We start from the raw sequence: 18,944 nt of genomic DNA on the forward strand, positions 1-18,944 counted from the left end.
CTGGGCAACCGCGCAGGCCTATAGCTATATTTAGATGTAATTACTAAAAGGCTAATTAAAACTTTTGTAATGATAAAAGGAGGCTCTGGAGGAGTGTTTTTGTCAGGATTGTTGTTTTTTTTTTTTTGTAAGAATTTAATTTACAGCCAATTTTTCCTATCTGAATGTTACTTTTGAAATTCGCCCTGTGATAAGGACTAACATCTGTTTTCTGTTGAATACTACAAGGAGGCTCTGCATGGGGCTGAGTGTACATAGACCATGTGAAGCCATTGTTGTTCCCTTCTTTTTTGTCCTCTTGCCTAGTCCATTTGCCACATACCATCCGGCAAACAGCTGACACATATCGGCTATTGTGGTGCCCGGGCCTTATTGTGTCTAGGGCTCTTCTACGCTTGTCCTGTGCGATGTATCAGAGGCTAAGACTATATAAACGGCAGAATCAAAGACCACTCTCATTTCTGCATTTGCAGAGTAACAGACTGTTACGCCAGAGGGTCTGATGCAGCTAAATATATAATCAGAATCTAGACGCCGTTATTTGCCTTTTTCTCGGGAATGTTTGTGTTTTCGATGGTAATTCGCAGCGCAATTATGAAAGATATCTGCGCAGTTTAGTTCAGTGAAAGAAACTAATGCACAGCCATTTGGCAGCTTTCCTTTAAATTTGCACATTAAATTGGTTCTTGTTAAATATATGCAAAAAAAAAAAGATGTGGTTTGAAGCTTTTACTTTTTTTTTTCCCCTTGTGCTTATCAAGTTTCAATGTGTTCCCACAGCCTTCCTGGAGCAGAGACCATGATGACACAGCGTCGACTCGTTCTGGGGGTACGCCAGGACCTTCCAGTGGGGGGCACACGTCGCATAGCGGAGACAACAGCAGCGAACAAGGTAGGAATGCTGAATATTAAAGTTTCTGAACACAGATGTACCAGAGCTGATTGTGTTATGTTTATTTTGAAAAGGCTGGGTTCACACTTGCAAGTTTTGGTGCCGTTTTCGTATTTTCTTAGGATCGTCTTTCTTTTACTCTTTTGGATCCAAACTGCTAAAAAACCTCCCAAAACTACATTTGTGAATTTAAAGTTCAATAAATATGTCTTTGGGCACAGCATAAGAGACAAGGTAAACTTTTTTTTCAAGGGCCAAATACAAAAATAGCTCTAAGGCCGGGATCACACATGTGAGAAACTCGCACGAGTCTCGCATCTTAATACCCGGCACTGCCGCCGGCACTCGGGACCGGAGTGTGCAGGTACATGTATCTCTATGCAGTCGTGCACTCCGGTCCCGAGTGCCGGCGGCAGTGCCGGGTATTAAGATGCGAGACTCTTTTGAGTTTCTCGCATGTGACCTCGGCCTAAAAATGAGATTTAATGCATTAATTTTAACTGTGGTTCAATGCAAACCATCGTTCAGATCTATGTCATACATTGAAAAACTCAGCTCTGCTACATGTAATAATATAGTAGGATTGCGTCCTAAATAATATGCACAGTGTAGCCTTTTCTGAAGGCTATATTCTATTTTTATTGCTTTAATGTTGAATAGAATCTTGTAATTTTGTTATTTCTTCCGAAACTTGTTATACAATATAACTCTGATGGGAAAATATTAAATTTTGCCTATTTGCTGTTGATAAATCCCTTGTTATATGTGATTAGTGCGCTATTGTTCTTTGTGTGGGATCCAGACCCCTATGAATGAGAAAGCTCTACAGATGTAGCAGAGCTGAATTTGTTTCGCATCATTTTGGCTGCACTCTCTGACGAATGAGAGATAAGCCACATTCACAGATTTGTGTGAAACATCCGTGCGCTATCCTATTTTTTTGCGGGCAGCACACAGACTTATGATAGTTCAGGAACCTATACACATATTTTTGAAGATTATTGATGTACATGTGAGATCTGTGAGATACAGAACAGGTCCTATTCGGATCCATGTTTACATATCAGACTCATCCATACAAGTCCATAGCGATCCGTGAAACACAGATCCAAATCGGAAATCAAATTTGCTTCTGTTATCCTTCCGTTTATCACAGATTCATTGCTTAATAATCAATTTTAAATGAATTTACTTAAAAAAAAACTTAGAAATATTTTTATTGGCTTGGGAACAAACTAATTTCTTCAGTGAAAAAAAGGGGTGAGAAAATGACGGATGTAGCTAAGGTGACATATGAAAAAAGGAAAAAAACTGTCCGTTTCTTACGGATGGTAAAATTCACACAGATATGCAGATAGGTGAATGTAACCTAAAGATTATTCACTAAGTTTTGCAGAAGTCTAAAGAGGGTCCACAAGGAGAAAGGAGCTCTGCTACATCTGGCCGCTACTTTTTCTTTTCTAGAATTTGAAGACATTGCGGATGAGATTAATCGCGAGATGATAATTGCATCTTCTCTTAATGAGACGATTTCAGTTTTCTGTCTTCCGCAGCTCTTTGAATTTAGATCCACGTCGATTTTTCTTTTTTTTTACATTTTTCACTATTGCTTATCAGTATGCATTTGTTTTTAGTGGACATATGGAAGTATTTAATGTAATTCTTGAAATTGTTCACTGAGTGTTGTGTGCTATGCTCTTATCCCAATGATTCTAAGATAAACCATGAAAAGTGAGCATATAAGTGCATATATATAAATCTATCTATCTATCTATCTATCTATCTATCTATCTATCCCATATCTATCTATCTATCTATCTATCTATCTATCTATCTATCTATCTATCTATCCCATATCTATTATCTATCTATCTATCTATCTATCTATCTATCTATCTATCTATCTATCTATCTATCTATCCCATATCTATTATCTATCTGTCTGTCTGTCTGTCTGACCGTCTATCGGTCTATCTATAGTTTGGTGGTGGGGGGTTATATATGGAGTTTTATAAGTCACATACCTTTCAAAAATAGAGCTCACCTAGGGCGGTTTTTATTGGCCTTGGGCCAGAAGTACAATCTTGGTGTATGGGAATTTGTGAAGTTCTTATTTACATACTACAGTTTATTTCTGCTTCAATTTTATCTTTATTTTAGAACTTGCTGAATTGTGCATTTTTACTTTTTCATTTCCGCTGAACCTAGGTGTGGTAGGTGTAACTTCAATTATATATAACTATCTATAAAAAAGTTCCTCGTCATGTTTTTCTATGGCAGGATAACTTCCAATATGCATTAATTGGTTAGCCGATGTTAGTACCTAGTCGTTCATGTCTTAGAGGCTATGTGCACATTCACAAGAAAATTATAGATTACTTTTTGTCTATACAGCTCTTATGCAGACCTATGTGTGTCCATGGTTACAGACTACAAACAAACACTGATTGCAGTCTGGTCCAACAGTTGTGTGCAGAGGTGTAAACTCTTGGATTTCAAGGGACAAATTGTGAATGACTCTCAAGAATAAAACATCATTTTAGAAAAGCACTCCTCCTCCTCCTCCCATCAAAGTTTTTTACTGTATTGCAGTCATTTTATATAGCATTGTGTACTTACAATTGCTCATTTTGCCTTTCTACCCAGTTAATTCTTCTCTTTTCCATTAAGCCATTTACATCACATGTTTAATAACAAACTATTGTAGAGATCAGCGAGCGTGCTCGCATAAGGTGTTATCCAAGCACGCTCATGTCCTAATCGAGTATTTTTTGGTGTGCTCGAAAACAAATGCTGGAGTAGTCGCCGCTGCATGTCTTGTTGCTGTTCGACAGTCATAGCACATGTAGGGATCGCCTAACAAACAGGCAATCTCTGCATGTGTTTCGGCTGTCAAACATCTGCGAAACATGCAGCTGTAGCGATTCCAGCATTTTTTTTCCGAGCATGCTGAAAATGCTCGATTAGGACACGAGTGTGGTCAAGTTAACACCTTATGCGAGCACGCTCGTTCATCACTACAGAATATAAGAATCCTTCTAAGCTCTATGTAGAAACAGGAAGTTTATTTTCCCTGCATGAGTCATCATTAGAACTACAATTCTATACCACTGTAAAGTCCATGGCAGTGGGGAGGAGCAGAGCAGCTGAGTCAGGAGTTGAAGAGATGGTGGAGCTAGACTGCGAGCGACTTTGTAGTGATTAATAGAAGAATTGTAGTTCTAATGATGTCTCACATGCAGGGGAAATATTTGTACATAGAGCTTAGAAGTATTCAGCTAGCCTGTTCTTGATTGCATACACCTAATGGAATAGAGAAGAATTTACTGGGTGGAAAAGCAAAATGACCAATCACAAGTACACATTTCTTTATCTTGTGATGATTGCGATATATTAAAAGGATAAAATGTTGATGGGAGTGCTTCTTGAAGCATTTGACTCCTCTTCTTGCCCCTTCCCTTAGGCTCCAAATGACCTCTGAAACCTTTAGGCCAGGATCACACATGCCAGAAACTAGGACGAGTCTCGCATGTTAATACCCGGCACTGCCGCCGGCACTCGGATCAGAGCATGCTGCCGTTTATCAATACATGGAGCCGCACGCTCCGCTCCCGAGTGCCGGCAGCAATGCTGGGTATTAACATGCGAAACTCATATGAGTTTCTCGCATGTGTGATCCTGGCCTCATTGTTATGTCCCTAGTAATGTGGTGCTCCACACCCTCTGCTCCATCTTCTTACTAACTTATAGACTTTATTATCCCCAATGGCTACAATGAACTACCTAGCCCCAAACCCTCTAAACAACCGATTCACCCCAAACCAAAGAAGGGTTAGATACCATCAGCTTATACTCTGCTTTTGAAGCCTGAGTTATAAATGTGTTGTGATCCCTATAATGCATGATATATATGACAAGCTCTATCATTTATAATTGCTGATCAGATGCTTATATGATGACGCCTGACATATATAGTAATGATTGTGCTATAGTACCCAAATACAAGAGACCTTAGTCATGAGTCTTCAGGAATTCTCTTAGTCTCGCTTGCTCTCGGCACAAATCTAAGTACAGGCTCATGAACATATGGTTAATTTTCTTTGAAAGAGACTAGCTCTACTGTAAGGTTTTTTGGAAGTCAGCAGGAGTCAGTGTATGAACGGGAGTTGGCGAAATATTTCAGCAATGAGCACAGCCTACTTGGCACTAGAAGGCTTAGCAGTCATTATGTCTGCACAACATGGGGAGCAGGCGGCTCATGGTACTAGCCTTTAGGGCCTCAGGTGTGGCCTCGGGGAGACTTTCTACTCACTTTAAGATGCTTCTCATACATATTTGCATGCTCTGCTAGTTTTGTAAATGTTATTTTAGTGCTATAGTATTACAGCCCTAAATTCACCGTGGTAATTGCTGACAAATATTCCTGCAATTTCTCTGGAATCAATGAACTCTTACATTACTGTTGTAGTAAAATGTGTTGTAGAGTTAAATGGAACTTCCTGACCCTTACACATAAAATTCTCATCATATTATGTGACACTGATCACAGCTTTATTATCAAAGCAGATTATTGATGGGAAGTGACACTGTCTATGGTAATTAGCACGATATGTCTATCTATCTATTTAATCTATCTATCTATCTATCTATCTATCTATCTATCTATCGATTATCTATCTATCTATCTATCTATCTCTATTGATCTATTTATCTATCCAAGTTTCATCTATAGCTCTATCTTTCATGTCTATCAGTCTGTCCATCCATCCATCCATCTATCTGCAGTACATATCAAGCAATGTACATATTTTTATATTTATATATAGATAGATATGTCTGTATACTCTATTTATCTGTCTATCTATCATCGCATATCGATATGTAGATAATTAGGTGGATGGACAGACAGACAAATAGATGAAAAATAGATATATAGATAGATGATACATGGCTCAGTGGTTAGCACTGCAGTCTTGCAGCGCTGGAGTCCTGGGTTCAAATCCCACCAAGGACAACATCTGCAAGGAGTTTGTGTGTTCTCCCCGTGTTTGCGTGGGTTTCCTCCGGGTACTCCGGTTTCCTCCCACGTTCCAAAGACATACTGATAGGGAATCTAGATTGTGAACCCCAATGGGGACAGTGATGATGATGTCTGTAAAGTGCTGTGGAAATAATGGTGCTCTATAAATGAGTAAAATAAATAGATAGATACATACATAGATAGAGGAATTTATAAGTCAAGTTAGAAATAAAACATCAACAATATCTACTTCTATGAATTAGTTATATAAATCCTAGACTATTGACCATTCTAAACGTCAATGTTTAAAAATAGCAAACAAAAAACCTATAATGTGAAGCCAGTTATATTCTATTAACTGGTTCCTATGTATCTATAGCATATTTGTTCTATCCAGCAATTTTCATAAACACAGATACTTACCATCTATTTCTTTCACTACCACCCATTTATATCATTCAAACTTTTTTTTTCTATGTATGGATTTTTCATTTGGGAAATGTATATGGCTGTTATCCAAGCTTTACAACCACAAGGCCATTGGAGCATGGCATTGCTGCTTCCTAATGGAGATCCTTGGCAGCAACCTGTAATTTACTTTTAATATGAGGAGGAAATGAGAGGTCTCTGGAAATATAAGTAATGTTCTCTCATACAGGGGGAGAGTCTATGGGACAATGTGTAATATACCCTTAGCGATAAACCTAGAGTGTATCTATCTATCTATCTATCTATCTATCTATCTATCTATCTATCTATCTATCTATCTATCTTTGCCTTTCATCTGTTTTATAAGTAGTGGAGATACAAATAGATTAATTCTACGCTGCTGTGGAGGAAAAGATGAAGGATGCCAATCCAAGTATAAGTGGTTTATTCGTCAACAAGTTTTGAAGTACAACCACGATCGTGGTTGTCCTGAAGAAGAAGCTGTATACTTCGAAACGCGTTGATGAATAAACCACTTATACTCGGATTGGCATCCTTCATCTTTTCTTCCATGGCAGCGCAGAATTAACCCACTTGTTTCTCCACTACTTATACATTCATCTCCTGGTGGGTCTGCAGCAGCCCTAAGCATTATCAGTGGTCGTGTGCACAAAACCCGACCAGGTTGAGCACCATTGTGCAATTGTTTTAACTTTGTTACCCAGATAAGACTCTATTTGGCGCTTTGTCTCTCTCCATTATTTTCCATCTATTTTCAGTTTTATCTGTGTCATTTCCAACAATGTATCTTCCATTCTACAACATAGCAGCAGAACCAAATGATATTTGATCCCCTCCATGTTTCAAAAGTTTTCTCCCAAACTGGTTGCCCCAGACTAATGTTCTCCTGGCTGGAGTAATGTTGTGACTAAAGTCTTGGATTGTTTAGTTCCCAGTCAATAAACTGGAGTTGCTTAGTGATAATGTGCAGAAACCTGAAATGTTTGGGGCTGGGTAAGGGTTCCATTCGAATAGAAGTTAAAAGTTTGATCCAGATTAAGTCCTACTCTCCGGGGGCCGCAACCTAAATCTCCGAGCTAGGTCAAATGCACATTCTGTTTAGACTCTAGAAAGGTTTGGCTTGTGCTACGTTGTATCTTGAGACTAGATCCTAATATTCTTGTTTCCTTCTGAGAAGGCCAAAGAAACAAAGTTACTATTTTTGAATGACTTTTAAGGTCATAACCAATAGATGCTTCCATGTAAAATCGGCAGGACATAAACCGCCGCTTGAAGCCTTGCCATTTCACATCGGGATTCCTTTCTGCTGTAATGATTATAGCAGATTTTTGCTTGGGATCCATCAAGGATACAATGCAAAATGTTCTGTTTCTGTATGACATTTTTGCAGGCTCAGATAATTTCTCATACTGGTGAGGGGAATCTCAAGGTGGCTGTTTCAATCCTGCTGGACGGAGGAGAAGAGAGGGGCGGGGGAGGTGAAGGGCCACCGTGTGTTCCAGTTGACTGAACAACGATTTATATACCAGCTCTCCTTTTTTTTACGTGAATACGAGGAGTAATAACTGCACAGAGCTGGGTATTCTAGAGCGGCTTTCTATCTGATGACTGATGTGATAGGGTGGAAGGAGCTCGCTGATTGGACATCTTAATGAGCACATTTCGCAGGGAGTTTGGGCTCCAGTCCCCCTTGACCTTTGCCCTTTATTGACCAAACTGACACTTCATTTTTCACATACTTCCAATTATGGCTCAGCTTAAGTGTCGCTCGGCCTCCTTTATTTCTTTTCTATGGATGACTTTGGAGCGGTTTGAGGCTGCAGAAGATATTTTAATTTGAGAAACAAGCAATGCAGGTTTAGGAGGTAATATGAAACTGCTGGTAGCTGCTGACCCTAAGAAAAGCAGAGACCGGTTGTGCTACATATCCCAAAACGTCAAATATACATTAACTAGATAGGTAGATCATTTTTATTCATTTATTATGCTTTGCTTTTATATATTCTGGAGCGCTTTACAGACATTATCATCACTGTCCCCATTGGGGCTCACTATCTAGATTCCCTATCAGTATGTCTTTGGAATGTGGGTGGAAACTGAAGAACCCTGAGGAAACCCACACAAACAAGGGGAGAACATACAGACTCCTTTCAGATGTTGTCCTTCGTGGGAGTTGAACCCAGGACTCCAGCACTGTAAAACAACAGTGCTAACCACTGAGCCACCGTGCTGATAGACATGCTATGATACATAATAAATATATAGAAATGAGATAGATACATAGTTAGCTATACATGATATGATAGATAGATAGATAGATAGATAATAGATAGATATGGGATAGATAGATAGATAGATAATAGATAGATACATAGATAAATAAATAGATAGACATGTGAAGTAGATTGATCCGTAGATAACTTTACATGAAAGATAAATAGACAGATTAATTGAGAGATAGATAAATATTTAGAAATAAAGTTTATTTGATTGACAGAAGTTGGAATACTCTATGTAAATTGCTGCTACAATATGTAACTTACAAAGACTGGGATACGACTATATTGGGTGTTTTTTTCCGGCACAGCTAGCATGTGGTCCAATTCCATGGTTTCGTCCTATAGCAGAATACTAAATTGTGCGACATACTTCTTTTTGCTACAATATGGAAATGAAAGAATATGTAAAATGGCAAAGAGAGATTCTGTCTTTTCGGTAAGGTGACCTCTGTTACCCAGTAACTGCTTTACTTATGAGCTTATTAAAAACTAAAAAAAAAAATGAGCTTTTCATACTTCACAGGCATTGATGTGAAAATGAGCCGTCCTGTGAGTAGTTTTCTTGATCATTTTTAGAACAATTGATTGACTAAAGAGCTCCTGTCATTAGTTGACATTGACTGATAGCAATTTGTCACAAGCTCCGAAGGTCATCCTGACGGCAGAGACTGTGGCTTGTCTTTGATTGACCTTTCCTGATTTCACTGATGCCATTATCATGTGCTGGTTTTTGACATGATATGACCGCTTGCAGAGAAGAGACATGATTCAATATAACTGTTGTCTTATTGTTATGGTAAATACATTTGGTTCTTGCCAGCTTCAGTGCTGGGTCACAAAGTAGCAGGATATAAAAAGCAAGTCCCAAAGTGTGGGGATAAGTGTGGATGGAAAGATATGCAAAAGAGAATGTAGCAATATTTTTCTGTTATAGGAATAATTCTACTTAACTGTCATAATGTGAAGCTGATGAGGATTACAGACTAGGAAGTGTTCAATTCCCCTGCAGTGCCCCCACAGTCAGAAAGAAGCATTACACAGTTCCAATTTAAATCGATGAGCTAATAAGTTAAAGCACAGACATGATGGGACCTCCAGAGTGATAATTTACACTTTCATTTATCTTTAATTTTCAAGGATTTAGTATATGATAGTTTTCAGTACATGGTGAAATTCATGGTGAAATTCTGCCCTGAATGTTACTTAAAAAAGTGCTAACTAAGTGCTATAAAGGATGAACATAGGCATTTTTATTTAAAAATGGCTTTCCGTTCATATGCTCAGTCTTTTGAATTTCCGCTTACGGTTTCCAAAGATGCCAAGTGGTTAAAAGAAGTGATCTGGCCATTCTTCAGGAGTTTTCCACCCTGAAAATGCTCTATACTTTACCATACAAGTCAAGTAAAAGGCTCAAAAGATGCCGAAAAGATACCTGGTCAACTTTTTGAACATTTTGACAGCGTTTTGATTGGTTTGTTCATTGTTGAATGAAGTTAAAACTTTACCTGAAAATGGAAGTTAAAAAATGTCACAAAAACGTTGGAAAAAAGATAAAAAAAAAAATCACTGGCAAGAAATAATGAAACACACTCTAAAAAAAAGGCGCATCAGGAAATAAAGACGCCGATGTATCCTAGAGTATCTTAATATTGAAAAACTCATGGGAATCACTCATCTGAAAAAGACATTGTGTGTACATATCTTTCAAATGCAATTTTGAGGGAAATTTCATGATACAATCTGAGACATCTCTCCTCTGATCATATGAGGAGTTTAAACCTGGTCAAAGACTTAAGATACCTATCAACAGAAAGTCAAATACACATGCACGCTCGGCTATGCATGTGTTTGCAATAAGGGCCCTCATCCACATTAGACTAATGTCATCCCAACCAAGTTCTGCCAATGGTCTAATGAGGTCTGAGGGCGCCGGGTCGACTGATGATAGGATGAGATGTCAATTACGCATTTAGGATTTTAGACTGCTGATTGTATTGTTCTGCCTGAGATAAGCCAGTGGATGACGTGTGAATGGCAGCTTTCTCATAGAGAACACAGAAGCACATGACCGAGCAAGCTCTACTAGGTATGGGAAAGTCAACTGAGATGGCTGTCGGCCGAGCGATCGATCGTCCAAAGCATTGTTCGACCAACAGAAATTTAGCAGGCTTGGCGAGCTTTATGAGAAATAACAATCCATTAGCAGATTCTCCTGTAGTTGACTTATCTCCCTTGAGACTTGTTCAGTGCACTTGATGCTTCTCTTCATCAAAATCTGTTTTCTGAGGAGAATCTGAACACTCCTGAGAAGTGGTACACATTAAGTGGTTGTTTAGTCCTGTGGAAATTGGTAAATTCAGTTGACATTTTTGAGGACCATTTTGTAGTTGGCATCCGACATGCAGTCCCTGGACGACTTTTCATAGTATCTTTTCTCTGAAACGTCATAGTTTTAGACTATTTGATTCCTGCTTCCGCTGGTATGAGCAACTTTAATCAGATGCAATATAAAAGCCATAATACTAATTGTTGATTTTATTTATATAATGGCAACATATTCTGCAGCACATTACAGTTAACTAATGATATCTCCAATCAGAGGTACTGTGAAATCTTAGTCATTCATAGTCTTTTTAGCAGTGGTCCCCAAACTTTTATATCCTAGGAGCAACAGATGGTCACAAGCTACATCCAGATCTCTCCAAATAGTGACATCCAAAGCCACCAATTACCGGTATAATGACAGACAAAGCTTCCCCCAATAAATACGACTGATATCTTGCACCACCTTGCCTTACCGGCAGCATACTTACATCCCGGTGTGTTTCTCATCCTTCTCTCATTCTGTATTCTTGCATGAAGCACTTACATCACTCTATCGAATCCAACTTCAAGCACCCCTCTAACTGGCAGTATCATTCTATCTCCAGCTAACCATATTTCTCATCACGATGACCAGTATATGTGTATACAGATCTGCTTTTCGGGACAGTGCCACTGAATTGAGTCAGCTTCTGGAGAGGTTATCTTCATAGCTGTGTGCTTGACCTAGTAGACCTGGTTCAGATGCACCAAGCTGGCAAATAGTCATGAGCCACACATCATGTTCCCAAGAGCCACATGTGGACTCCGAGCCACAGGTTGGGGACCCCTGCTCTATCACATATGTGTACAGCATATCTTGCCCATATGGTAAGGGTCTCATGATCCTTTTCTCCATATCCGAGAAAAACGGTCCAAGGGGCATCAGTTTTAATTGGATGTGGAGATAAAAAAAAGGTTCTCCACCTTCTCCATTTTGTTAGCTCCTGAAAATTGGACAAGCACTCGGATGTCATCGATGCAGTCTGATATTTTTCATGGATCCATAGAATTGCATTGACGATTTGGATCAAAATTTTACATGTCTCCGATTTTTATCCCAGACCACTCAGTCCAAGGAAAAATTGGACATGTTCACAGAGAACATCATAGGTATGAGTGATGTCCGTGAAAACCACGGATAGTATTCGTATGAGAAAATCGATTTTGTCTACGAGCCTTATGGATGAGAAATATATACGCAAACACTTCTTCATCCATACTCTATAGACATAGTTCTCAAGATTATCTCCTGGATCCTGGATTTTGTGTGTAGATGTTTATACAAAGCTTGACTAATAGATAACACAACAATATATCACAAATAAAGCAAACCAGAATCATATCACAACCCTTGTGGGCCCATGTGCACCAGGTGCAGAAGCCTTAAATAGTGTATTAAATATTTCTTATCTACCACTGACTTCATAACAGCTTTCCTCAGTATAAATGGTGGATGTGGTACATTTTGGCCTTGATCTATGGTGCATTTCTTATCACAGACCTAGTAATACAAGGCGATGGCTGTACTAAAAAAATCAACAAAAAAAGTGCAATAAATAGATATGTGGTGCTATTAGATGGCCTTGTGTGAAAGGTCTGTTTCCCCTTTTGCAAGGAAGAGATAGAGTATTGATGCCTAAATTCTGTAATGCGTCATATTGTAGTTTGATTTACAGCTGTTGTAAGCCCTATATCAGGGTTGCTTGTCATGTCAGAGTACAGATTATTAACTATATAATGACCAGATGAAGCCTTCAAAAACAGGAACCAAATAAAATACAGAACAAGATAAGTAACAATTAAAATAAAAAGTTTGGGAATAGCAAACAGAAAGTCCAACATGATACGTTACAGCCATTAATATGATATTTCCCACCATTACAGTATGTGGGGATTGGATATGATGACTTCAGTGTTGGATCCAAAGTTTTGCAAACTTTTTTTTATAAATTAAATCGACAATTGTTGCTAAGTTTCTTACTCAATTATATGTTTAAGGTTATTACATTTTGCTTGGTATTTTGAATTTAAACCATTGAGGCCTAACCTCATAGGGTTGTGTTGTCATCTTTAACATAACTATTGATTTAATAGCCGCAGATGAACGTCTGTGATTGCAGAGCTCAGAAACGTCTGCCTAAATGCAAATGCCAGTTTAACTTTATAAATATTTCTGAAAGGCTAATTGGTTGCTTAATGGGAATCTGTGGACAGTTTTTTGCAACCACATCAGAAATTAGCATGGTGTAGGGGGAGAGATCCTGATTCCAGCAATATGTCACTTACTGAGCTCCTGGTGGCAGTTTTTTTTAAATAAAAATCACTGTTTTATCTGCTGCACATCTAGCAGTTCTCTGAATGCTGAGCTCTATAGAATCTCACCCAGACAACTGATTGACAGCTTTCTGTGTGCACTGTGCATAGGCAGAAAGCTGCTAATCAGTGGTAGGGCCGGGTTTTACAGAGCTCATGACTATAGAGGGCTACATGGCAGCAGGGTCACTAGTTTTGAAGTGATAATCTCCTGTTGACAAAACAATGATTCATCAAAACTGCAGCAAGCAGCCCAGTAAGTGACACATCGCAGGAATCAGGGTCTCTGATTATTATGCTGTCCTCAGCTTAGGTGGCAAAAACTTGATGACAGATTCCTTTTGAAGGTATGTACACTAATATTTTAAACTTATTTGAACCAGTCCAAATTTTCAGGCAGAAGATGTTTCAAGAAACTGCAGTTTTTGTCCCTGAAGTTTCTTCTGTGTTGTTTTTCATCAGTAATTTCCTGAGTGTTTTTTTTTCTGTTTTGGTCACTGGTATTTTTTGCTGGGTTTTTGAATGTGTTTTGTAATGTGTTTTTATTACTGTAATTTTCTGGTTGTTTGTTTTCACTTTTTTTGGAGAAACTCCTGGCGTTTTAAAAAAAAAAACTGATGGCACAAGCACTCCAAAAGATGTCCGCGCACCTTTTGAGATTTGCTTCTGACTTGTATTGGAAAGTACAGAGCATTTTCTGAGTGGAAAACATGAATGGTAGGGTCACTTATTTTAACCGTTTGCCGGTTTGGGAAGCCTGAAGCAGTTAAAGGGAACCTATCATCAGAAAAATAGCTATTAACCTGCAGATAAGCAAGTTACTTAGAAATTCATACGTTCATTCCTTTGAGCGCCTGTTGATAGGATTTACAGGTGATTTCAGTAGAGGAACTAACGTATGGCATCGGATGCGATATACTGATGACACTCAGTTACAGCTCCGAGTGTCAGTGCTCTATGCTCGGATCCTCTCGCATGGAAGAATCGCAGCACAGGTGTGGAAGAGACCGAGAAAATAATTTCTCCACCTCCTCCATGGTCTGGCTTGGCGTATATCGGACTCCACTGGGATGACATCTGAGTGCAGTCGGATGTTTCACACGCACCCATAGACCTGTATGGGTGTGATTGAGCCGGGTCTCGCTGTCAGTTGCAGCATGAGAAAATAATCGCAGCTCGGAGCGGCCCCATAGTGTAGCACTGGACCCAGTGCTTTGCGATGTTTTAGGAGGCATTTTCACTTCATGATTATCATGAACGAGCGATCCTAGGAAGCAGTCAGATTGTGGAATGCCCAACCACAAGCGGTAGCTATTTAACTGTCTAGTTTAACTTAACACTATTTACACGTTTATTAAATATTCCCCAAAGTAAAAAGATTCAGTGTAACTTGTAAATTATTGAGTTTCATGCTTATTCTGAGCTCAGGAGTCCAGTGGCCAGAGTCACTCAATGCATACAGTAATAACTATCAATAATTAGGATAGGACAGCTAAGATCAGGGAATAGGCAAAGATTTAAAATAAACAACAATAAATAAAGAATAAATAGTGATTATTCTCCCACAACACTATATAACAGTGCTCTCAGCTCCATCACATGATGTTGGTGGACTAGACTTGGGTGGGGGCAGAGTAAGGGTGCAGTCAGATGGCTATGTAAATTGGAGCGAGATTGGACTGCAGTGTGGCTTGGACTGTCCCAAGGAGAACCGGAGACTCCTCGGGTGGGCCTCTGTGCAAGAGTGGGCCACCTCCCTCTTATATTAGCAGTTATTGGCACAATATACTTGAATCACTATGTACAGACAGAGACGGCATCTTATTCATTTCACAATCTACCCAGTTCATTGTTATATAAATTTGTGATTGAGGATAATGTCACATTTGCATATAGGTGAAAAGTGGGGTCTTGGAGTTGGTTACTGGTGGACCGTTGGCACTCCAGTCTAAGGCCTGTTTCACACGTCCGTTTTTGGTCATTAGTCAAAATCCGCCAATTTTATAAAAAACGGATCCGCCGAAAAAGGGGCGGATCCGTTTTTTCCCCCATTGATTTGCATTAGTGGTGGATTTTGACTGATAGTTGTCCGTTGGGTCCATTATTTGACGGATCCGTGAGAATTTTAGCGGCTCCCGGGTGGACCAGATGAACACTGCAACATTTTTTTGGGTTGACGGTCCGCTATTTTTAACTGCGCATGCCCGAAAGGTGAAAGCCGGGAGCAGTTTTAACCCTGTAATGTTGTCCCGGGAGCCGCTAAAATTCTCTCTCTCCTTTTTTCCAGACACGAGTACCTTAAAATTCAACCTTTGCCGGATCTGTAAATACAACGGTCCGGTGCCACACGTTGCTGTCAATCCGCCGACGGATCCGTTTTCCGCCATTTTCGCGGATTACAACTGATCTGAAAAACGGAGGTGTGAAACAGGCCTTACACTGACTGCAATGAACGGACTGGCTGGCTGCTCTCCCATCCCGAGTGTGACAGGTTCTTGTATTTCTATGCCGCTGTCACGCTCAGCCCAGGAGAGCTGCCGGCCAGTCCGTACACTGCAGTCTCATTTATGCAGTAATCTAATTTTGCCTTTAGATACAAACATGTCCTAGCCCCTTGTCCTGCTAAAGATGGGAATGTGGCCTCTTAAAGTACCAGCATGGGAGCCTTAAGTGAATTTTGTTAACCTTTATGTAATGTACATCACAGGCCTCATGCACTACTCATAGATGGCAGCGATTACCTGGGTGTTCTGGAAACAGGTCACTGTATTTTATATGGGTGATGATGATTATGATATTTTATGCTCTATTTTTTTCCCGCTTTTGACTTGATAGACTGACTACATAAGTTCCGGTTCTGAGACTCTATTGCATTGTTGGGTTTTTCAAGCAGATAGAAAAGTCTGAAATGCAGAAACAAAGGCCTGTCGCCTACTTGACCGGACAGACATCTGTGGCAGACGAGCAGTTTTAGCATGTACTTTCTCACTCTCACTGCTAGGGTAGTGGGGGCAGCTCTGAAGTGTTCTTTCAAAATTGACAGGTGATTGCTTCCATAAAATGAACACGCTCACATTTCCAGCAGGGCTGTTTGATCACCTTACGATTACATCCCACTCCTGTGATAACAAGTCACCTGTTCCCAGCGAGCAGTGGACAGTCCTCATGTTTATTACCCAATTGAATGTCAGTAGCAATTGCAGCTAAAGATAAACAAATATGCAAGTACGTATTGACCTTGACTTCTTCTTTTTTCCCCCTGTCCTGATAATGCACTTGATGGTTCCATTGCTGTTAAGCTGATAAGAGTTATAAACAGTAGTTTAAGGAAAATGTTCTATTCCCAGAGGAAAATGCCATATAGCTGTGGGAAATGGCAAATGAGTAATGCCCTTTGCCAAATTCACTTAGTTCACCTTCATTTCAGCTGTGGGAAAATTAAAGCACGTCTCCATTATGGCTTAGATATTATAATCATGGAAATATACATAGAGATCCTGTGAACTGCCTGATGGTTCAATGACAGGCGGAGGCATTACAATGAGAAATATGGGAATATAGAGGAATATTAATTTAATTATATTCCTTTCTTTATCCATTCGTAAAAAATACTGATGACAAACTGATGGTAAAAATGGACACAAGGATGCCACACTGATGGAAAACACTGATGACACTGGTACCAGTTTTTTTTATAGTAGCACCACAGACACAGTATAAACACGTACAGTGGGGCAAAAAAGTATTTAGTCAGTCAGCAATAGTGCAAGTTCCACCACTTAAAAAGATGAGAGGCGTCTGTAATTTACATCATAGGTAGACTTCAACTATGGGAGACAAACTGAGAAAAAAAAATCCAGAAAATCACATTGTCTGTTTTTGTTTCATTTTATTTGCATATTATGGTGGAAAATAAGTATTTGGTCAGAAACAAAATTTCATCTCAATACTTTGTGATATATCCTTTGTTGGCAATGACAGAGGTCAAACGTTTTCTGTAAGTCTTCACAAGGTTGCCACACACTGTTGTTGGTATGTTGGCCCATTCCTCCATGCAGATCTCCTCTAGAGCAGTGATGTTTTTGGCTTTTCGCTTGGCAACACGGACTTTCAACTCCCTCCAAAGGTTTTCTATAGGGTTGAGATCTGGAGACTGGCTAGGCCACTCCAGGACTTGAAATGCTTCTTACGAAGCCACTCCTTCGTTGCCCTGGCGGTGTGCTTTGGATCATTGTCATGTTGAAAGACCCAGCCACGTTTCATCTGCAATGCCCTTGCTGATGGAAGGAGGTTTGCACTCAAAATCTCACAATACATGGCCCCATTCATTCTTTCATGTACCCGGATCAGTCGTCCTGGCCCCTTTGCAGAGAAACAGCCCCAAAGCATGATGTTTCCACCACCATGCTTTACAGTAGGTATGGTGTTTGATGGATGCAACTCAGTATTCTTTTTCCTCCAAACACGACAAGTTGTGTTTCTACCAAACAGTTCCAGTTTGGTTTCATCAGACCATAGGACATTATCCCAAAACTCCTCTGGATCATCCAAATGCTCTCTAGCAAACTTCAGACGGGCCCGGACATGTACAGGCTTAAGCAGTGGGACACGTCTGGCACTGCAGGATCTGAGTCCATGGTGGCGTAGTGTGTTACTTATGGTAGGCCTTGTTACATTGGTCCCAGCTCTCTGCAGTTCATTCACTAGGTCCCCCCACGTGGTTCTGGGATTTTTGCTCACCGTACTTGTGATCATTCTGACCCCACGGGGTGGGATTTTGCGTGGAGCACCAGATCGAGGGAGATTATCAGTGGTCTTGTATGTCTTCCATTTTCTAATTATTGCTCCCACAGTTGATTTCTTCACTCCAAGCTGGTTGGCTATTGCAGATTCAGTCTTCCCAGCCTGGTGCAGGGCTACAATTTTGTTTCTGGTGTCCTTTGACAGCTCTTTAGTCTTCACCATAGTGGAGTTTGGAGTCAGACTGTTTGAGGGTGTGCACAGGTGTCTTTTTATACTGATAACAAGTTTAAACAGGTGCCATTACTACAGGTAATGAGTGGAGGAAAGAGGAGACTCTTAAAGAAGAAGTTACAGGTCTGTGAGAGCCAGAAATCTTGTTTGCTTGTTTCTGACCCAATACTTATTTTCCACCATAATATGCAAATAAAATGGAAAAAAAAAACAGACAATGTGATTTTCTGGATTTTTTTTTCTCAGTTTGTCTCCCATAGTTGAGGTCTACCTATGATGTAAATTACAGACGCCTCTCATCTTTTTAAGTGGTGGTACTTGCACTATTGCTGACTGACTAAATACTTTTTTGCCCCACTGTATGTGAAAAACTGTTACCGGTGTCATCAGTGTTTTCCATCATTTTTACCATCAATGTGTCATCAGTATTTTTCTGGTATGAATAAAGAAAGAAAGAAATAGCAAAGCTTTTCCTATACTTTGCAGTGCTAAACATGTACAGCACCTGGATAGCACACGGATGCCGTCTGTGTGCTGTACGTGCTTTTCACAGACCCATAGACTTGTATTTAGTCCTTTTTTCATCTGCACTGCTGTGTCTCTGTGTGTTTTGCATGGACACACGATCCATGAAAAACACCGACATGTTAAC

The 18,944-nt window shown here is 39.7% G+C and overlaps 1 protein-coding gene across 1 annotated transcript in view; it reads left to right on the forward strand.

The window, feature by feature from the left end:
- Window positions 1-18,944, forward strand: part of MEIS1 (Meis homeobox 1) — a 195,119-nt gene that overhangs the window by 45,915 nt on the left and 130,260 nt on the right. Inside the window, exon 7 of the mRNA XM_073553781.1 lies at window positions 781-892. Coding sequence (XP_073409882.1) covers window positions 781-892 — 112 coding nt within the window. The remainder of the gene's footprint in view (window positions 1-780; window positions 893-18,944) is intronic.

Source organism: Dendrobates tinctorius, unplaced genomic scaffold, assembly GCF_039654945.1.
Source record: "Dendrobates tinctorius isolate UK_male_01 unplaced genomic scaffold, ASM3965494v1 ptg000203l, whole genome shotgun sequence".
Lineage (NCBI taxonomy): Eukaryota > Metazoa > Chordata > Amphibia > Anura > Dendrobatidae > Dendrobates > Dendrobates tinctorius.